The 20,800-nt window shown below is 52.2% G+C and overlaps 8 protein-coding genes across 8 annotated transcripts; 4 read left to right on the top strand and 4 right to left on the bottom strand.

The window, feature by feature from the left end:
- Positions 1 to 629: 629 nt before the first annotated feature.
- On the top strand, positions 630 to 2,531 carry CGCS363_v002080 (Sterol uptake control protein 2; the record flags this gene model as incomplete). The annotated part of the gene is made up of 1 exon (XM_036633929.1): positions 630 to 2,531. The coding sequence occupies one exon, from the start codon at positions 630 to 632 to the stop codon at positions 2,529 to 2,531; it is 1,902 nt and encodes a 633-aa protein (XP_036499565.1).
- A 526-nt stretch (positions 2,532 to 3,057) lies between these two features.
- Positions 3,058 to 4,756, top strand: CGCS363_v002079 (putative transporter; the record flags this gene model as incomplete). The annotated part of the gene is made up of 5 exons (XM_036633928.1): positions 3,058 to 3,200; positions 3,258 to 3,476; positions 3,528 to 3,783; positions 3,836 to 4,432; positions 4,484 to 4,756. 5 exons carry the CDS (start codon positions 3,058 to 3,060, stop codon positions 4,754 to 4,756), a joined length of 1,488 nt encoding a protein of 495 aa, XP_036500472.1.
- Positions 4,757 to 4,900: 144 nt separating this feature from the next.
- Positions 4,901 to 5,934, bottom strand: CGCS363_v002078 (uncharacterized protein; the record flags this gene model as incomplete). The annotated part of the gene is made up of 2 exons (XM_036633927.1): positions 4,901 to 5,730; positions 5,784 to 5,934. The coding sequence occupies 2 exons, from the start codon at positions 5,932 to 5,934 to the stop codon at positions 4,901 to 4,903; spliced, it is 981 nt and encodes a 326-aa protein (XP_036500473.1).
- A 611-nt stretch (positions 5,935 to 6,545) lies between these two features.
- aclQ-1 (ABC transporter aclQ) lies at positions 6,546 to 9,388 on the bottom strand (the record flags this gene model as incomplete). The annotated part of the gene is made up of 7 exons (XM_036633926.1): positions 6,546 to 6,750; positions 6,813 to 6,955; positions 7,008 to 7,514; positions 7,564 to 8,479; positions 8,530 to 8,975; positions 9,030 to 9,119; positions 9,179 to 9,388. 7 exons carry the CDS (start codon positions 9,386 to 9,388, stop codon positions 6,546 to 6,548), a joined length of 2,517 nt encoding a protein of 838 aa, XP_036500476.1.
- A 1,637-nt stretch (positions 9,389 to 11,025) lies between these two features.
- CGCS363_v002076 (uncharacterized protein) lies at positions 11,026 to 11,707 on the top strand (the record flags this gene model as incomplete). Its single annotated transcript, XM_036633925.1, has 3 exons — positions 11,026 to 11,144; positions 11,210 to 11,485; positions 11,575 to 11,707. The coding sequence occupies 3 exons, from the start codon at positions 11,026 to 11,028 to the stop codon at positions 11,705 to 11,707; spliced, it is 528 nt and encodes a 175-aa protein (XP_036500477.1).
- A 327-nt stretch (positions 11,708 to 12,034) lies between these two features.
- Positions 12,035 to 14,001, bottom strand: sdnE-2 (Cytochrome P450 monooxygenase sdnE; the record flags this gene model as incomplete). The annotated part of the gene is made up of 7 exons (XM_036633924.1): positions 12,035 to 12,233; positions 12,287 to 12,873; positions 12,933 to 13,351; positions 13,420 to 13,542; positions 13,601 to 13,687; positions 13,747 to 13,791; positions 13,854 to 14,001. 7 exons carry the CDS (start codon positions 13,999 to 14,001, stop codon positions 12,035 to 12,037), a joined length of 1,608 nt encoding a protein of 535 aa, XP_036500474.1.
- A 1,448-nt stretch (positions 14,002 to 15,449) lies between these two features.
- On the top strand, positions 15,450 to 16,886 carry ZEB1-8 (FAD-linked oxidoreductase ZEB1; the record flags this gene model as incomplete). The annotated part of the gene is made up of 1 exon (XM_036633923.1): positions 15,450 to 16,886. The coding sequence occupies one exon, from the start codon at positions 15,450 to 15,452 to the stop codon at positions 16,884 to 16,886; it is 1,437 nt and encodes a 478-aa protein (XP_036500475.1).
- Positions 16,887 to 17,407: 521 nt separating this feature from the next.
- Nor1-2 (Norsolorinic acid ketoreductase nor1) lies at positions 17,408 to 18,250 on the bottom strand (the record flags this gene model as incomplete). The annotated part of the gene is made up of 3 exons (XM_036633922.1): positions 17,408 to 17,579; positions 17,633 to 17,748; positions 17,801 to 18,250. The coding sequence occupies 3 exons, from the start codon at positions 18,248 to 18,250 to the stop codon at positions 17,408 to 17,410; spliced, it is 738 nt and encodes a 245-aa protein (XP_036500480.1).
- Positions 18,251 to 20,800: the final 2,550 nt, after the last annotated feature.

Below are 20,800 nucleotides of genomic sequence, written 5' to 3'. Positions count from 1 at the left end.
CACGTTCCAGAATAATCACGGTATCTTTACAAATTACAGCATCATGAGCCGCCGGGTGCGGAGCAGCGCTATCGATGAGCAAAGAGACAGGGATGCTCCAACTGGAGAACAGGCGCAAGAGCCCATCGGCAATCGGAGCTCTCAGCTTGCCGACCACCAAGACGAATCTGCAAAAAGATAGCCGACGGTCGGCAGTTTTGGCAGCATTTTCAACCTGATAAACAATCCGCCCATCGCCTAAACGGCGGCGCGCAGGCGACGACAGCCAGCCACCTCCACTTGGTTCATCTGATCAGTCAGTCGACTTTATCTCTTTGATCTTCTTTGAGCACAAAACACAACGCTCTTGTCTCGTCGGCTATTTCGAGAGCAAACTGTTACACAACAGATATTCACAGGAACACAGGAAGAGCCCGTTGTATATCCATCCAAACGAACCCACATCAAAGCGCATGCCCATCCATATGCGCGCCTTCGCACACAAGTCACAACGAGTCGCTTTGAGAACCGCCTAAACCCGAACACCGGTCAAAGGGCCCCCAGCTCTTGGCCTCCACTCTAACGCCTCAGAATCCCGCGACAATATCGCCGACACAGCCGACCACTGCTCAGTCTTTAGGCGACCGCCAATGAGCTCTTCGCCCACGGAGCACGAGGGGAGCTCTCCTGGTGGTGATAGCAGTAGTCCGGCGACTGCAGCCGACGATGCTGCCGCGGCTTCCACGCCTGATGACCAGCATGCCGCCGCAGCCGACGAACACGCAGAAGAAGCCGATCCCACATCCCACCCGGGCACGGCGTCGGCTCCGGCAACGCGCACGGGCGAGGGCCGGAGTGGACCGCGGTCAAGGAACGGCTGCTGGACGTGCCGCACGAAGAAGGTCAAGTGTGACGAGCAGAGACCCAACTGCCACCGCTGCACCCGCTTGCGGCTCCTCTGCGATTATGCACCCCGCATGAAGCTCACCAAGCGAGGCAAGAAAAGCAAGGATCGGCTGCTATCCTCCGTCTCGTCGGCTGCGTCTGGGGAGGTGAGGTCGCCTGGCTTGCCGAGCTGGGCGCAGGCCGTCGCGAACCTGGACCAGAGCAAGACGCTCTCGCTCTTCAACCCGTCGGCTCCGGCTACGGGCGCATGCGCGTTGGATCTGTCGTCGGCTGACCACGAAGCGATCCGGTACTTTCGCACGAGCTTTGCTAAGCTCAATCACACCAAGAACCCGGACTTCTCGCTGTACTCCATCATGTTCGACATTGCGCAGACGGACCCCATGGTCATGCACGTGGTCCTCGCCCTGGGCGGAAGAGAGCTGGAGTTCCGCCGCAACAAGGATGCCGAGGAAGCCCGGGGCCCGAGAACGCCTCTGCAGCATTACTCGTCGGCGTTGAGGATGATGGCTGACACCATTGGCAGCGACGGCAACGATCCGCTGGATCTCGATTCGGTCTGCACGGCGTTGTATCTTATGCTGCTCTATGAGCAAAAGTATGGTGATGGAAAGTGCCAGGGTCTTTCAAACCATCTCACCGGCGCAAGCTTGATACTCCAACATCGATTCAAAGATCTGCTTCTCCAACTACCGGCCCCCTCGCCCGAGACCAGCAGGAAAAGCTTAGCCCTTACCCGGCGGGGCCAAGACGAGAACGGATCGCGGCTGTCGCTGTACTCGGCGCGCATGCTGGTCTGGATCGCCCTGCATGATGCAGCTGCAGCATCGTACGGACTAGGCGGGCAGCTGAACTGCGCTCTGCACAAGATCATGGGCGCCCTGGATGCCAGCAACGGCATCACTCGAACCGGGATCCCCAACAGTCCTTTCCAGCCGCTCGACAGTTTCGAGAGGTTGCATCGCTTCTCGAACCCGCTGTACCGCAGCATGTGGGCAGATGCGTACCCTCAAGCCGAGCTGCTAGACGACGTCGAGAACCGCAACGTGTATGCCTTCCTCGGCGCGTGCAGCCAGCTGCGCTTCATGATTGCCCAGCTTGCGAACCTGTCAAACGACGAGGACGAAGCTTCACAACAACAGCGCATCATGGCGGTGGACATGACCATCCAGCAAGTTGGTTGGAAGTTCACCGAGCTTCTCGAAGTGGCAGCGGAACTGTCCATCAGCACGGACAACTCCCATCGTCTCGTCGCCAACATTCGCGGCATCGTCCCACACTACCACGCCGTCGTGCTCGAGTTCCTCCGCTTGACTCGCTTCAACGAAACCCCGATGCTCTCCACACGCCAACGCAACGCCCTCCGCGAGATCATGAACCTGGCTTTCCAGGCCTTCAAGCACGAAGGCGATGAGTCCATGACACGCATCGCGTGGCCGCTGTTCATGGTCGCGCTGGAGACGGATGACTTGCTGCACCGGGAGTGGGTGCTCAGCCGGTTCCAGGGCATGAGTCGGTTCGGCAAGAACCTCGATCGCGCTCACCTCTTCTTGAAGGAGATTATTGAGATGCAGAATAAGCTGGGAAGACGAGTTGATGTGCGCGAGCGGTTCCAGTCCGGCGAGGTGGGGTTGTTTGTTATCTGAGACCTCCGGTAGGCTGCTTGGTCTTTTTGACAGCATCCCCGCCTCTTGAGTCTCTCAACCAATGCCGTGCGTGACACGATGATCCGCCCCCTTGGACGTTGGTTTCCCCGCATTGCTGAAGGATCCGGCCGGGGTCGTGGACCACGGCGTGGGATCGGCTAATGTTTAAATGCAATGTCGCGTCGGCTATCGTGTGTTATCAGCGGCTATCAGTCACGCGGCGAATTCGATAGAATAACACCACGAAGTAATCCGGACGTCGTCTATCATCGCCGCGCGGAATCGATTTCCGTGGATAAGCACTTGTGCGATTCCGCATTGGGCTGGCCGGGTTCGGACACCCATCCTGTCGAGTTGAGCTGGTGTGATAACAATCACGCGTTCACCGACTTGGCCTCGATGTCGTGGTGTTGCTGATCGACTTATAAGATCTTCTTCGCCCACCGTCCCTGCGTTGCATCTGAGTCGCAGCCTGAAGTTGAACCTACTTCTTCCTTGCTCCCTTTGCCTTCAATTGTCCACAAAGATGGCGGAAAAGTTGGAAAAGACTCCCATCGACGATGTGGGCCAGGCGGACCAGACGCTCAAAGACATTGGCGAGGGGTTCGTCTCAGGCCAAGGCTTGACCCCGGAGGAGGACAAGAGGATCCTCCGCAGGATTGATATGTGGTAAGTGATACCTCTGTGCTTCAATCTTGGAAAGCATTCGTTGACTTCGCATCACAGCCTCTTGCCTGTCATGGCTATGTCGTACCTCTTCCAGTTCCTCGACAAGTCCGCGCTGAGTTACACCGCCATCATGGGTCTGAGAGACGACATGGGCCTTTCCGGTTCTGAGTACTCCTGGGCGAGTAGTATCTACTACTTTGGGTACCTCGTCGCGTCATACCCCGCCGGCGTTGCCATGGTTCGCCTTCCCGTCGGCAAGATGATTGCCACTTCAGTGTAGGTTAAGCCCTTGACAATACAATTGGCGAGTGCAGGCTGACATCTCAGTCTTGTCTGGGGTATCATCTTGATGTTGACCGCCGTCTGCTTCAATGCCGCCGGCTTGCTCGCGAACCGCATCATGCTCGGTGTGGCTGAAGCAGCCATCGCCCCGGGTCTGTCCATCGTCGTATCCATGTGGTACAAGCGCTCCGAGCAGCCTCTGCGACATGGAGCTTGGTTTCTCGGAAATACCATCGCCGGCATCTTTGGAGGCGTCGTGGCCTACGCCATCGGTCACATAGAGAGCATCGCTCCATGGAAAGTACGCCACTTCCCTTTCCGCTCTTGTCAGCAACCGCTAATCCCATGCTCAGGCCGTCTTCCTCATTTTCGGAGGCATCACCACCGCCTGGTCTTTCACGATCTTCTTCCTCCTCCCCGATACCCCCACCAAAGCCCGATTCCTCAGCGAGGCCGACCGCATCAAGGCCATCGAGCGCGTGGCGGAGAACATGACCGGCATCAAGAGCGATACTTTCAAGTGGAACCAGTGCATCGAGGCGCTCACAGACATCAAGGCCTGGCTTCTCTTCACAATCCAAATCAGCGCGCAGATCGCCAACGGCGGCGTCCACGGGTTTGGGTCAATTGTGATCAAGGGCATGGGTTTCAGCACCCTCAACACCCTGCTGGTGCAGATGCTCGGGTCCGTTTTCCAGCTTGTCTTCGTGCTGATGGCCACCGGAGGAAGCACCTACTTTAAAAACAGCCGGACGTACTGGATGGCGTGGAATCTGGCTGTGTCGATTGCAGGCGCGGCGATGGTGAGGCAGATCACGCCCGAGTTGAAGTGGGCGAGGTTCATGGGGTACTGCTTGACGATTGCGTACAGCGCCAATTTCCCGATGATCTTGTCGATGTCTTCGGGCAACTTTGGCGGGTTCACTAAGAAGACTACTGTAAACGCCATGGTGAGTGCTTCTTCCAATTTTCTGACGACATTTTAGGGCTGACTTGGACAGATCTTCATCGCGTACTGCGCCGGAAACATCATCGGCCCTCAGCTCTTCTTCGAGTGGGAGGCTCCATCATACAGGTCTGGATTCCTGGCCATGCTGATCTGCTACGGCATCGGAGTTTTCACGTGCTTTGTGCTCCGATACTACCTCATCTGGGAGAACAAGCGCAGAGACAGCATCGGAGAGGTTCTTGAAACTGGGGTTGGGGACCATGTTCCATTGAACCTACTTGACAAGACGGACAAGGAGATTCCTCAGTTCAGATATGTGTACTGAGGTATATTATCTTTATGTAGAATGGATCTTCGGCGCATTGAATAATGTCCGGACGATGTGCGGGCATTTATCCACGAAGAGAGTGGACTGATCGTTCTCAAGTCTCCCGATAATTAGATGAAAAGATCATGATGCAATGATCCTTCATTCCAGCTCCCAGACCAGGGGTTCCTCGTCCCTCATCTCCCGCCATCGATTAGTTGCCCTCATCACATCCTCACAACCTTTGAGTAAAAATCCCCATTTTGCGACGAACTTGTCGGTGACCTCCCAGCCATCCGGATGCCATGGATCCGACCAGGCTATGATACCCGGCTGATCGCTACATTGAGTGCTATCCGAGCAGCCCACGAGGTCGATGCACATCTCATGGTGATCGTAGCTATCTCGATAGCGGATGGCGTTGTCTCGCATGCCTCCTGACGGAAAAATGTCGATCCAGGTTTCGTGAACTGTGGACTCTTGCAATGCGGTAGGAAGCAGCGTGGGTGGGATCGAGGATGGGGCGGGGAAGAGGGGGGTGGTATGAAGGTCTGGAGTGCAGGGGCTTTCCAGGAGAGAGGTGAGAGAAAGAATGTGAGTGTTGGTGATTGTTGCTCGAAAGACGTTGTAGTAGACCAGCGGGATGAGATGGTCTCGGTACAGGGGGAACCAGTTGGCGGGGTTTCGATAGTATGGTGGAATCGTGCCGGGGACCTTCGATTTGGCACGGAGTTTGGAGGCGGATAGGCGACGACGCGATGAACGGACTATCGCTTGAACTTCTTGTCCGTTTGCTACCTCATTTACATTTCCAGAAGACTTCGATTGGTCTTCAGGCCCAAGCTGGCATGACTTCGCTGGCGGGACCCATTGGAGAATCTGGATTCTAGGCGCTGAGCCAGCAGTTTTGACCGCCCTCTCCCATGAGAAATCTCCGTCATTCTGTGTTTGACTTTGTTTCTTCTGGAGAGCTTCTAGGGCTTTCTTCTTTCCTGCTCGACTATTCCGTCATCAAAGCTCGTTGGAAATAGGGTAGATTACATACTGTGAGCTCGAACGTTCAAGCGATTCTGTCTTTTCCGTCGCTCTGCCCTGTCACGAAGCCCAGTCCAGTCGTCATCCGGACACTGAGCCTCCCCAGAGTGGAGCATCGGAGGGAGAACATTGACAGGCACTTTCGGGACGTGGCCATGCATGATACCCAGAATTCGGGTGAACGCGTTGTCGAAGGTTGTGACACTGCAGATTGCTTACGGCTTTTGACCTAGAATGAACATACGTGAAGATTTTGGAGTGTGCAGTCAAAAGAATGTCCCCAGTACTTATCTGCCTACGGCTTGGAAGAAGTAGATGGTTGTGCAGGGATTAGCTGCGGCGGTGATCCTCTAGGAGCGACCCGAATCTGCAGTGTGCTTACAACGCTATTCCTGATAGAGATCACTGTCATCAATGGCTTTCATCAGCCAATCAAAGGAGATCGAATCATTTGTTAGACCAATAATCTAGCCACCGAAACCAGCCGTGGCATGCAAACGGGGCAACTTCATTCCGAGTGTGTGGAAAGCTCCGCCGATGTGAGCCATTATGAAGCGTTTGCTTGTCCTAACAGTCTAGTTGTGAAAGATAGTGGGTGTTCCACGTAAGACTCATTCACTGTGGAACATTGAACACCGAGAAGCCTGCCAGAGGATCGATGATGGGACAGGACCATCCGACGATGTTGCGAATCATCCTTGAGATTCATTGATGTTTAGACTTTTCTATAACTACAGGTAATGATACAATCTTCTATCGAAAGAGTACGCTCTTACTCCTGCGAGGCCGTCTCGGACGACTCGCCCTCTTTCTCGGTCTTTTCCTGCGCCTTCTTTTCAATGGTGGTCTGCTTCTCCCACATGGCGTGGTAGCGGCCTTGCAGAGACAACAGCTCGGAATGCGTGCCGCGCTCGACAATCTTGCCCTTGTGGAGGACAACGATCTGGTCAGATGTGGTGATCGTCGACAGACGGTGGCTGTAGAATGGTCAGCAAGAAGAAATCCTTTCGTGGGGTATACAAGGTGGGATTCAACTCACGCAATCGTGATGGTAGTTCTTCCGGCAGTCACGCGCTCCAGGGCATCCTGGATCTGTCGCTCAGTGTGAGAGTCCAGGGATGCGGTAGCCTCGTCCAGCAACAAGATGCGGGCATCCTTCAGAATAGCTCGTGCGATGGCAATCTAGGACATGTTAGAGTAATGTATCCTGCACTTGGGGGTGGGGTACACGTACTCTCTGGCGTTCACCTCCAGACAACTTGAGACCACGTTCACCAACCTTGGTCTCATATCCATCAGGGAAGTTGAGAATACGTTCGTGAATGTTCGCGGCCTTGCAAGCCTCGAAGACGTCGGCCTCGGACGCCTTGGGGTTGGCGTAGAGCAGGTTGTACATGATCGTTGCGTTGAAGAGAACGGTATCCTGCGGGACGACACCAATGTTCCTGCGGAGGCTGTCAAGCTTGAGATCCTTGATGTCGTGGCCATCAACAGTGACAGCACCCTCCTGGACGTCGTAAAAGCGGAACAAGAGCTTGAGTGAGGTCGACTTGCCGCTGCCGGACTCTCCAACGATGGCAGTCTTGGTGCCGGGGGCGACGGTGAAGCTGACGCCATCGAGGGCGGGGTCGCCCTTCTTCGTCTGGTAAGAGAACTTGACATTATTGAAAGCGACCTCTCCCTTAGGTGACGGCAACGCGATAGCATCGGGCTTCTCGACGATACCGGATGTTTCTTTGAACTGCAACGCATCAGTAGGTTACTCTCAAGCACTGGGGAAGAGCGCTTACGAGATCAAGCATTCGCTCCGCTTCGATGAGGTTGTTCTGGAGCATGGTGTAATAGGTGCCGAAGAAGTTGAGAGGTCCCTGAAGTTGAACGAAGTAGTTGATCAAGCTGACGAACTCGCCGACAGTCTGCTCGCCAATGGAGATCTTGTAGGCTGACACAGCGACGAGCAACGCGGTTCCGAGGGAGAAGATGGAGCTCTGCGTAAGGTTGAGACCGTTGAGGGACCACTGCACGAGTCGCTCAGCCCTCTGGTACACCACGACATGCTCCTTGAATCGTTGCGTCTCTGGAACGACAGCGTTGTTGTGCTGGACCGTCTCGTATGCCATGATGGCGTCGGTCTTGATGGCCTCCATCTCACGCATCTTGGTGGCCATGTCCCTCCTCTGCTTGCCGCGGTACTTGGCGACGTAGATAGTGAGGAAGATGTAAGACCACATGATGAAGAAGACGATGATGGTGTAGAACGCGTCATACTTGACGAAGAAGAAGACACCAGCGACGAAGATGTCAAAGACCATGGGGAACACTTGGAAGCAGAAGTTCTCGAGGAACGTGTTCATCGCAGCACCGCGGCTCAGGGCGCTGGTGACCTCACCAATCTTCTTGTTGAGGTGGAACTCCAGAGACAGGCCCAGGACATGCTCGAAGGCGGCGCAAGAGAGCCTGCGGAAGAGCGATTGCGAGACGGGGATCCAGAGGACGGAGCGCAGAGCGCCGAGGATTCCCTGGTTACCCTGAAGCGCACGGAAGACGACATAGAGGATGATTTCTCGGTAGGGAATGCCACCGTGGCCGAGTTCGTCGACGAGGGAGCCGAGCAAGACGGGAGCAAAGACATTCACGGTGCGCTGCAGGATGAGAATGACCAAGCAGAACACGACGATTGCCTGATAAAGAGGTGAGTCCTTGGGCCTAGGTACAGTCAGCAGATGGACTACATTCACAGCTTCCAGTGGCCTTACCAGAGATAAGGGAAGAGAACTTTGAAGCCAGCAAAGTAATCGAGCCAACCGGTGCCCTGGACCTGCTGCCTGGGTCCAGCGGGCGGGCCGTGAGGGTGGGCGCCTCCATAATTGGCCGAGCCGTTGCCGTTCTGCAGCAGGGATTGTCGCTCTTCCGGGGTTGACCTGGGCGTTGACGGTCGCAATCGGTATTCCCGGAACGCCAGCGCGATAGACATGAACAGGATGAGTGCGATCCTGGCGAAGCCTAGGGAGGACAGAGAGTCTAGAAGGGGTTTCGACACTCGCAGGTAAGGGTGCTCCGAGAAGAAGAGGGCGGCAATCACCGCTTCGAAGAGGATGGCGACGATCCAGGCATAGGCGTGGCATGCGGTCGGCACCCACGGTCCCTCGGGATCAGGAAGCAGGCCAGCGAGGAAGTAGAGGAGGACCGCGACGTATGACGCCTATGTTTCGGTCAATTGATTGCATCGTGAAGCTTAGCGGAGGTTGACACATACAATGTAAGCGGCGAAGGGGAAGTCGACCTTGCCCGGGCCCTCATAGTGACCGCCGAACGCCTCACGGACGGCGACGATGGTGCTGGCAAACTGGGAACTTGTGAGCCTCGACGTGATCTTTGCCCGGATGAAGATGAAGGCCTTCTCACCAGAACAGCGGAAAGGATCAGTTGGAAGAACCAGATGAGGCGGTTGTAGAACTTGCGCAGGGCGACGGCCTTCTCGTCCGGCGCGTCCCGGCGCGGTCCGCCACGTCTTTCGCGCCAGAACTGGATGGACTGGGCCCCCAGCAGGGCGACGAAGAGACCGCAGGGATAGAGGTAGAAGGCCACCTGCAGCCCCAATTGCATCCCCGCCATGGTTTGGAGGCGCTAGTTGCGATGGTTGAGCATGGAAATGGGTTCGGTTTTGATGGAAAACGGTTTGGATGGCATCGGAATGTTCTGACTGGACTTCTGTTCAGATTCTCCGACGAAGAAGCAACCTCCTTGTTCAACGCCGCGCGCGCACGGATGACATGACGGACAAGCACGCGGACTCCGTCAATTACGTCAGCATCTCCGAATTAGTCATCAATCATGTTTCCATTGCCTGTTGATGCAAAGAGTGAGAGACTGAAAGGTGTTCTTCATACTTCTGTTTGTGCATTCATCAATAGGCAAGAAACCTGTTTGATATTGTGATGTTTTTTCCGAAAGCGAGTATGAATTTGCTCCTCCCTGACAGCTCTTTCGGTCAACACTCGGTGAACAATGCATCGTGCGTGGAAACTCCGCTGGACTGGGCCAAGATCGCCAGACTAAATCGAACACAGGGGTTTACCAGGCCTCCACCAACATAAGGCAGAACTTTTCGGTAGTTTGTTACAGAAGAATCATCCAGCCCTTTTTCAAGCCAATGTCATGCATTATGATCGTTATGTTTTCAAGTAAAACGAGAAAATTGCAATGGTATTGCGGAGATAGGAGACTCTCTATCCCCGACTATGCAGGATATCTGAATGGGGCAGCAGATCGCACAGCCTTTACTTTCTTGGCCGGGCCGAACCGTTGTGCCACGTCAAATTTCGTAACGGGGCACCATGGAATATTGATGTTGCATTTCTCCTTGGACACGATGGGCGGCAAGGATCTTGTAAAGCAGGGCTTTCCATTAGTTTCCAGTGTACAACTCCCGTTTGCTGGATTTCGGCTGTGTTCCGGCTGTTTACGCGGCTCATAATAGGCATCCACTTCTTGCCTAGGTACGACTCGACTGCCGACGGACTATTCCATGATCCTACATTCATAGCATGAATCATGTAGTCAGTCTGTGGGTGACTTCCTGGACAATACTACGTCTTGGGAATGATTTAGTCGGTACCGATCTAAATGAGGCTTAGTGAGATGCCACCGGCACGTGTCCCTGTTGATCACAAACATTGGCATTGTGGAAAAGGTGAGCGGTCAACTATTCAAGTGGATAGCGAACCAGGGAAACTGACTGATGCTCAACTGAACAATGACTCGCCACGGTGAATGTCTGGTGAAGCAGTTGAGATCATGAGCTCAGTTTGTAAATGAATTCGGCGGCACTTCGAAGCAAATGTCAATGCCACAAATGAACTGACATTACGTGGACAACGCGACGTGAAGTTGCCATCGGGCATGGTTTGAAAAACAAAATGCATCGACTAGCACTCAATTCAACTTCCAAAACAAATTTAATCAGAACGACAGTGGATAGAGCTAGAGAGGTGGATATCTCCATATCTCAAGACCCATATTCATCGGTGGGAAGAATCTACGGAACCAAGGGTATTGACAGCCTTACACCGTCCGTGACCTCCGATCACAATTCATCTGTCCGTTCGACACGTAGCCAAAGGGTCCAGGCTTCATCGGTCACTATATAATCACCTCCCACTGCCATAGCTGAAAATGTTGCCTGCCTCTCAGCTGTTGCATCACCCTTTCCCTTCGCCTTGCAACCCGATCAAGTCCATAACATTGTCAATATGAAAGCCTGCAAGGTTCTCCTCCCGTTCACTCTCCTAGGCACTGCCCTGGGAGTCGATATGGCCAAGTACCAGGCTGGGTCAGGCGTCGACGCCTCTTTCAAGCCGTTCCTTGAGTCGTACGTTAATCCTCTTCATTCTTGGGTGTATCTCCATTTCAAGTGCTAACTGAAGTTTTCCCCAGTCTGTACGCTTTCGCCGAGGACCACACCTCCACCGACACGTTCACGGACTTTTTCGTCCCGGACACGGGCCGTCTGATTGTGCTCGAGAACACAGCGGAGGGACAGGACGCGATTGTCAAGCTCAAGCAGGCTCTGCTCCCCACAACAGGCGAGAAGCAGTGGAACCATCTGCCGAACGCTACGACGGTGCACTCGGAGACTTCTACCGAGAAGATCTACAATGTGCTCGGCGTTATCCAATCGCGATTCACCGGTGGCAACTGCTCGGTTGCATAGTAAGCATTCGCCCCCGCTCTCGGCCGAGTAGCCGCCATGACGTTGAATTACGGTCGGACTCCGCTAACAGATCATCTGCACCATATAGCTACTCTAGCCGCTTCACTGTGCTCAAGGACAGCGACGGAAAGGTCCGCAATGAGGCTCACAGCGGCTCGCTTGTGTTGTACGATGACTACGTTGTCGACCCCCCTCATTCGCCTACGAACATTCCTTGCTAAATCAACGCCCAACATGTAACTTGGACGATGTACATGTGATGTAAATACGCGTGGTGGATGATGAGCTTTGGACGCTAGATATGATTCGACGAGATGCACAGTTTCAATTGGTGTTATGAGCATGCCGCTTCATTCCTTAGAGCTATTGTTATACATACTACATGAACGCCAACAATTACGATATAATGACACTCTACATGCACCGCGATGGAACCTTTGTCATGCCTACCCCTGTTTAAGAGACGGCTCTCAATCCGTCGCCTGAAGGTCCTCAGCGTTCGCGATGATTACCGATCCATTCAAGAAGTGCGAACTAGCCTTCAAGTCTCAATTTCGCACTTTTATCCGCAGACCATGGCTCCCTTTTGCTGGGAATGGAATGATGTAGTCTTGGTTGAGGTCAATATCTCTTTCCCGCATGGTATCGAATAACTCGAGCGAAGGACCCTCTTGGCCGTTGTAAACATCGTATTTGCGAATGATTGAAGCAAGCACCATCGACATCTCTTGACGTGCAAAGTTCATGCTGTTGTGATTGTCAACACGGTAGTCATTGAAACCAGTCCCATTATTACGTACCCAATGCAGTTTCTAGTGCCCCTAGCAAAACCGATGAATCCTTTGTCTAGTCTGGGGTTGTCGATCCATCGCTGAGGGCGGAACTCGTGGGGATCCTCAAAAGCCTCTGGATTCATGTGCGCAATCTGTGTGGTCATATTTGTCGACGTACCTGGAGGAAGGACATACTGCTTGCCTCTGCGCTTGTCGTGGTACACTATAGGAACATCTGGCGAGACTCGAGGTAGTCTGGAAACGACGCCAGGGTGAAGGCGTACTGTTTCTTGAATGATGGCACTCAAATACGGCAGCTTCTCAACCTTTGCGAAGGATGGTACCTCTTCAGGGTCAGGAAGGGCGGCAGTGATCTCGGCTTTGACCTTCTGGAAGACGGCTGGCTTGGCGAGCAATTGATAGATGGCAGCTTGTAGCGTGTATGCTGTTGTACCCTCCCCAGCAAACACGACAAGCTGTGCTTCATGCGCAAGTCTTGGGATCGTCTTCTCCTCGTCAGGGAGCTTGCTGTTAAGTATTCCCTCGAAGATCGTGTTCTTCGCACTGTCAGGGTTTTTGGAGTTTCTGATTTCCTCAACCTTTTCGATCCACATCTATTCAGATGTGAGCCAAAATACCCTGAAGTTCAAATCCTCGGTTTTCGGCAACGTACCATCTGTTTGTCCCACATTTCTGTCAATGATGGGATGAACGTCTTCACGGCCCATGGTGGAGCTAAAGCCAGCAGCGTGCCGACCCAAGGAAAGTGGCAGAAAGTGTGGTTGAGCATGAAAAAGACGTCCGTCGACAACATGTACGGCATGGCGAAATCGCTCTTTTCCAGAAAGTGAAACGAGTCACCAAACGCGTACTCTGTAATCAAGTCGCTTGTAAAAGCCCGGAAAACGTAGTGCATAGGCAACACCTCGCTTGTTTTGCCGGCGTCTTGCATCCGCGCAAGCAGCTTTTTCAAGTGCTCTTGAATGATGGGTTCCAGTCTGCGAATACTCGCCGTAGAGAAGAATCCGCTGATGGCGTTGCGACGCCTTCGGTGCATATCATGGTCTATAGTTGCGACGATGGACTCCGCAGCTTTCGAAGGGAACGAGAATTGGTCAGCCAAGTACAAGGCTTAAATGATATATTCATTATGAGCTTACTTCCTGTTCGCCTGCCGGTAAAAAAGTACTTGTTTGTCTTCCTCCCGGGTCCCGGAAAGATGCACTCGATGAAGTCTGGATCATTGAAGTGGACCTCATGGGGGTTTATGCGAACGATGGGGCCTGCGGTCATGTTCGGTCATTGGCCATATCCTTGGTAAGATGTGACAGGACGACGCACCGTACTTCTCATGCATTTGGCCAATCTTCCGGTAGTATTGACCCCCAAGCACGACATCGTAGTAGATTTCATACCAATAGGTCACAGCTGAAGTTGTTTAGCAGGACGCTCTTGTGTTGTAAGGAGATACGGTTTCGCAATCTCACCAGCGAGCTTTGGTCCTGGAATACTAGAGATCGGAGAAATAAACACTGGTCTTGTGTCAATTTTCGTCCTGCGATGAAAATTGTCTAAGGTGTCATTTCATCCTTACGTCGATACGTGGCCAGGAAGAAGATGTACAGAAGCCACACAGCCAGAGCAACATAAAGTGTTGGTAGGCTTAACAGCCCATCTTCTCTCCATGTGCTTATGAAACTAGCCAGAAAAGGGCTCTGGCCGAAGCGGTCGAACAGTGACATGATGTCATTCATTGATGAGGATGGCGCAAAATATGCCAGGTTGAAAGATTAGCTCTTTGTGAACCATTGCTGATTCTCTTCATATTGTACTGTTCGCTTTCGAGATGTTTGCAGCTCTGCTCAGGCACTATTCCTGATCCTGTCTGATTCTTCATGATGCAACTTAGTTCGAGACTCTTGCTGTTCTCGATCCCAATTTGACGCAATATGCACGAAGGAAGCTAAAGCTGTTGACGATACTGGCCATGGAGATAACGTGTTGCCTGGATGAGCGGGGATTCTGAATCATGTAGGCATATCAAGGGAACGGCAGGAACGGGGCGGCCCGGGGTTGAGCCGTTGATTACATTGACCCCGGTGAGCACGCTATCATGCATGGTCAGCAACATCCACCGCCAACACCATGCTTAAGTTCAGAGTTTACTGATTGCCAAGATGATGCCAACCCAACATCCTCCTCGGCATGACTGCTGACGCGTATAGATTACGGTGCAGTGTTTTCTAAGGGTCCATCGGTCTCGGGCATGCTGCGTAGATGGGCGTCTGGCCGCCTTCCCTGCAAAGTTAGTCTTCAAACACGGCTCTATGTCCGTATATCATATGGGATCAAGATTAAGGTCATAGACGAGGCAACGGTATACTTGGATATCCACCGAATGTCACGAATGGCACTATAGAATTTGGATCTGACTCAGATGGAGTTCATGGGATTTGGATGAGCTCCTGTCTTCTCCACAACGGGAGCTGGATTAGCCCAGGAGAGATGAATGGGACTACCTGCCGGACGGCCCGGAGGGATGTCGGTTAGTCCGATGAATTCCTCCAGGCTGGGTAATGACTGTTTATGCTAGCACAGACATTAGTAGGATTCGATAGCGTGGAAAACCCCTTTCAACCTGGGCTGATCTAGAGACCGTTGACCTCAATGAGTAACGACTATGAACTTGCATGTCTTCGTTCCTTAAGAATTCCTGGTTCTCATTTTTGTATCAGTCACTCTGTGTTTGGGTATCAGACTTTCTTTTTTGAAGGGACTGATCTCGTTGTCAGCCTTGTTGAAACTTGCGTCTGTCCGACATGCAGACACATGCATCCCTTCTTCTCGTCATAGCCACGGCTTTGTCGCATGTCTCTTCGGTCACCGCTGCGCCTTTCAACGGCTCCACACCCCCTGCAAACTGTCGCTATCTTCCAGGAGACAGACAGTGGCCAGATCCGGCAACCTGGAGAATACTCAATGATACCGTCGGCGGCAGACTCATTGAGGGGGAGCCGTTGGCGAAATCTTGTCACGGCGCTAGTTACGATGCTGACGCCTGTGCCGACACTCGGGCGCGATGGACCGAACCAGTCACATAGTCAGTCACCCCTTTGTGGACCGAGATTGCGCCCTTGAGAAGAACATCCCATTGACATTCAAAAACAGTTTTCAGGATCCTGTCAACGTCATGTCACCCTACTGGCTCAACAACACCTGCAGCCCCTATACTTCACAGAATGCGTCCTGCATACTAGGAAACATTGCATCCTATGCCATCAATGTCAGTAGTGTCGCCGACGTCGTCGCAGGTCTGGAGTTTGCCAGACAGAACAATGTCCGTTTGAGCATCAAAAATACTGGGCACGATTACATTGGGCGTTCTAACGGTGAAGGGTCTCTCGCTTTGTGGACGCACAATCTCAAGGACATCACGTTCTTCAACTACAGTAGTGGCGTATACACCGGTCCAGCAGCCAAGGTATCTGCAGGTGTTCAATTCTTTGAAGCCTACGCTGCAGCGGCCAGCCATGGACTCCGAGTTGTTGGTGGTTTCTGTCCCACTGTCGGCATGGCCGGTGGCTATGTTCAAGGCGCCGGACACGGTCCACTGGGAGCTACGTACGGCCTTGCTGCCGACAACACGCTGGAGTTCGAGGTTGTAACTCCAGATGGGAGACATGTTGTGGCATCGCGTACAGAAAACCCAGATCTTTACTGGGCACTGAGTGGTGGCGGAGGTGGTACTTACGGAATCGTATTATCTTTGACGACCAAGGCACACCCCGACGGACAGGTCGCGGGAGGATCACTTGCATTCGACAACACCAACGAAGAGTCTTTCTGGGCAGCCATTGAGAAATGGCAGAGCCAACTACTTCTTCTAGACCGAATCCCGGGTTTTACCACTGTCTGGGGCTTTACCAACGCATCATTCAGCATCGCTTTTGCGACTCTGCCTGGAGGCAATGCTTCCACGGTGGCTGATGCTCTCTCGTCATTCCTCAAAGATCTTGATGACCTCGGCATCGTCCCTTCGTCGTATGAGACCAGCGACCGCTCAAACTTTTACGAGCACTACGAGCACTACACGGGCGATATGCCCTACGGGCCGTACACTACAAACGACGTCATCGGCGGCCGTCTCATCCAGCGTTCGACGATTGAACATAACGTAACCAATCTAGTTGCAGTCTTACGAGACGTCGTCAAGTCAGACCTTCCCTCAGTGCGCGTCAATGGCATCGCCGCAAACGTAACACATGCCCGCGCAGGAAACAGTCCAGGCGATAACGCTGTTCTTCCAGCATGGCGCGAATCTCTGTACTGGCTCAATGTCGACGTCTTGTTTGATCCTGCATCTTCAGTGTCAGACATTCGTGGAATCCAAGCGCAGGTCAACAGCTTTCAAGATCGCCTGAAACCTCTAACGCCTGGTGGAGGAGCCTACATGAATGAAGGCACATACGACAATGTGGATTGGAAGACGGACTACTATGGTTCAAACTATGAGAAGCTGCTGCAGGTCAAGAAGACCTACGACCCAGACTTTCTTTTGTATTCGCACACTTCGGTGGGGGCTGACGAGATTACCGTTGCCTCTGATGGGCGCATCTGCAAGCACTAAGAGCTTGCTCAGGATTTCATGCTGGTGTCAACCGCGCGATGGGTTCGTTAGACTACTATGCCTGCGATCCTCAATCTCCTCAACTAGCTTTCTCCACGGATTGTTTTCAATTTTCTGATTGTATTAATAGCCGTTTGAATGAATAGAAAACCCAGTATGATACGAGACAGAAAACTTCATAGTTGGTAAAATAACGTTTTTCTGTAGAATGAGGAGATGTTTTGCTTATGCTTCAGATGCAATCCTATGTGTCTAGGAAGATTTCAGGTCAATGTTCCAAACACTCGGAACTGTCAAAAAACATCATGAATTGCTTGATGCGACTGAAAGCAGAGTGCACCATAACACAAAATATCACGATAGCGTTGCATTGCACAAATCAAGAATTCGGCTGCTGGAAGGTCTCATGCCAAGTTGCGCAGATTTCTTTCTTTTCTATTCTTCTTTAATCACCCATCATTGGGACCGGAAATCACAAGCTGTGCTTGCTTACGACTGATGATGGACCAATGATGCTAGTATTACCAAGGCAGCACAGCACCATCCCACTGGATCAACTTCCCACCGTGGCTGTCCCTTGTAGCTGAGTCAACCACCTTCACGATTCCCTCAGTCACATCTTCAACTTTCAATGGCGCTTGTTCATGGCCAAAGTAATGGGCACCATTGTTTCCAAGGTCCGTTTGGACCCAGCTGAGATAGCTGTCAGTATGATCTCCGCAAATGCACGGGTTGGCCTGTCTTACCCCGGGTCGATGGGAAACGCAACTAGCTCCGGCTCTTCTCGGTGGATAGCTTTGGTCAACCAGTGTGCAACGACTTTGGATGTGCCATAGGCCGCATTTGGCATGTCAAGTTGGTTCTGCAGGTTTATTAGGGGACGACCTGCCCGCGAGATTGGAGCACGATCTTACTGTCAACCAGGCCGAACACGAGCCAATCGTAATCCACTTGCCGTTCTTGGATTTCTTCAGCAGAGGCAGCGTGGCTTGGTACGTAAAGATAAGACCGTGGACGTTCGGCACGTAGTGGCCTTCGATCTCTTCGACCTTGATCTCGGATACCTTGGGCCATGCAAAACAGACACCGGCATTGGAAATGACGATGTCAAGATGATCAATGCCCTGCGCTTCCAGTTGTTTCACGGCCTCTAGACCGTCAGTCTTGACTGTGATGTCAAATTTAACGAGTACCAGAGAAGAACCGTTGGCTTTGGGCAGACTAGTCAGGGCCTTAGATGACTCGTGATTCGGATCGCGAACCGTGCCGATTACGGTGTGACTAGGTCTAGCCAGGTATTTCTCGAGGAGGCCTTTGCCAATGCCGCGATTGGCTCCAGTGATAAGCACAATAGTTGGTGTCATTGTTACTTTTCGTTAGGGGCAGACTCAACACAACCGAATACACAAAGAGATACCGAGGTAAGCGAAATCCGGTGCAGGTCTCTGGCTTATGGAATATCCATAGCCTTCAAATATCAACTCAAATTATTCTCTCAATGCGTCATCGTCGCGAAACGCAGCAAATGTTGACATTTCTGATGCACTGTAATTCGCAAAGGGCTGACAAATTCAGACTGAGTAGACCTCAGGAGCATTGCTTACCGGGCAGCTTGGCTAAGCATGATCACAGCCGGCATTGATGATGCTCGGAACGTAACGGGTTTTGGCGCCGAAACTTGCTTGAATGTCTGTCTCATCTCTCGTCAGCGAATGACAATGCCGTCACTCTATTCGACTTGCTCTGAAGTCTCCTTTCATGCCGGCTGCGAGGTATCAATTGCAACAACATGATCTCCATGGACGGTTCATCGCAACATGAAAATGACAGGGTAGCCGGAACATTAAGTCCCACCTTTATTGAATGGAGGCATTGTTCCTGCATGGTCAGCATCTCGCAGATTGCTACAGACAAGCTTCCTAGTGAGGGTCAAATGCTGACCATGCATACTGCAAGGGTGGACGGAAGTGGGATTTCTTGCCTCACGTGGGGGTCCGATTGCGTGCGAATGGGTCCCCATGAATCTCAATTTGCTCCAGAACGACAACGATAATGGGGACGACGGCGATAACGAGGACAAGGACAACGACGACAAGGGGCACAATTTTCCACGAACTCGGGTTTGTGAATAAAATAGGAAATTAGGTTCCGTCAACTTGTCAGCATAAACTCAAAGCCGTAGGCTCGAATTTCAGGGGAAGGGGCACTGAAACTATCTCAAAGACGCAGTGGGCGCAGGCAAAAAATCAATTGAAAATCAATTGGATTGCGTAAGGCTTGTATTTTTAAACTCATAGGTGTCTAAAGTGAGCACTTTACACATTTACTACTGTATGGACGTCTATGGACAGGTTGTTTAATGTGATATCTAATCAAGGGCATGGTCAATGAAATCTACCATCGCTTGCCAAATCTCTTTGGATCCGCTACCGCTCAGCACAGTGAGATGCCCCTTTCCATTGGCAAGATATAGCTGCTTCGGTCCTACAAATCGTCCGAACGCTTCTTTCTGCTCCTCGGCTGGAGATATGTCGTCCAGTTCTGGAACGATCATTTGAACCGGCGTCCGAACGAGATCAAGAAGCTCCTTGGGTCTGAACAGGGCCAGTTTGTGGTACGTCTGCAACGTAATTCGATCTCGAAAGTTGGGTGCTCCACGGTCGATAACGGCATTCATAAAATTGTATGCCTCCATGCCCCCCGGTCCCCCGGATCCTGCCATGCCGATGGGGTTCTCACCTCTGCTATTGAAAGGAGGCAACGAAAACGGCTCGTTACCACGAAGCTGGGACTGCCGGTCTCTGATGAGCTGTGCGAATGCTTTCTCCCGCTTCTCTGGTTGGATGAAACTAAAGATGGGGCACACCATAACCAAAGCTTTCACCCGCCGATCAACAGCGGCTGCACAAGCGCTCACCGTAGCACCGAAAGACATGCCCCAAAGAACGATGCGATGGGCATCCACACTTGGTAATGATGCAACGTGTGTTACAATGTCTGGGATTGGCAGACGTTAGCAGGAGCACGTGCGTTATCCCACGGCCATGGCCTAGGATTTCGTGTGGCAGACTTACCGGAAAGGTCTTCCGCCTGTTGCAGCGGGCTAATATGGTTTCTTGGTAACCCGTCGCTATCGCCAATACTTCGTGGATCGTATATGAGGGTGTTGAATCCCAAGGACTGGAACCACTCAGCCAGTTCCGGCAACAGCATCTCTTTCACACAATTAAACTGATAGTACGTTAGCTTAGTTTTCTAACTATATCGGTCGAAGGAACGCACCCCATGTGTCATAATGATAGCCGGAGCTGGACCGTCGCCGACGGCGTAGAACAAACCGCGGAGAACGACGCCATCGATCGTTTTATATTCCACCTTCTCCCTTAGCGCTGACATTCCAGAATTTGTATAGAGAATGAAATACGTCTTTAGAAGCGTGAGGTCAGGATTTTCGTAATTCCGGAATAATTTTTGCAGAGTAGATAATATACCTGGGATAGCTTAATGCAGAGAAGATTGCCCGCAAAGCTGATCGCAGTCTGAAGAAGCTTTCGCACGAGGTCTCAGGCTAGGCAAATAAATATATTTCCTTTACTGATGGATGGACTTGAATAAACTAAATTTGAAGTTTTCAAATGCGCCATGGATGATTTATGAGAGCCAAATGGCAAACAGCTGTACCACAAAAGTGCGAGGCGACCGGGCGATAACGGCACAAGCTGAACATCCGGGGTCGTCCTTAGCAGACCATCACCTCCACCCACGTTCCAACCTCGCGTGTCTTGTGGTACAAGCCACGTGTCTAAGTGTTCGGGATCAAAATACCTGTTGAAACAGTTCTAGCCGACGTATTGACACCACTGCAGAATATTCTTACGACATCGATGTGGCCCACAACTTTGCGGGCGGGAGAT

The sequence above is a fragment of the Colletotrichum siamense genome, assembly GCF_013390195.1.
Source record: "Colletotrichum siamense strain Cg363 chromosome Unknown KSG_Cg363_contig02, whole genome shotgun sequence".
In the NCBI taxonomy this organism is placed as follows: domain Eukaryota; kingdom Fungi; phylum Ascomycota; class Sordariomycetes; order Glomerellales; family Glomerellaceae; genus Colletotrichum; species Colletotrichum siamense.
This window is presented reverse-complemented; position numbering and strand designations above follow the sequence as displayed.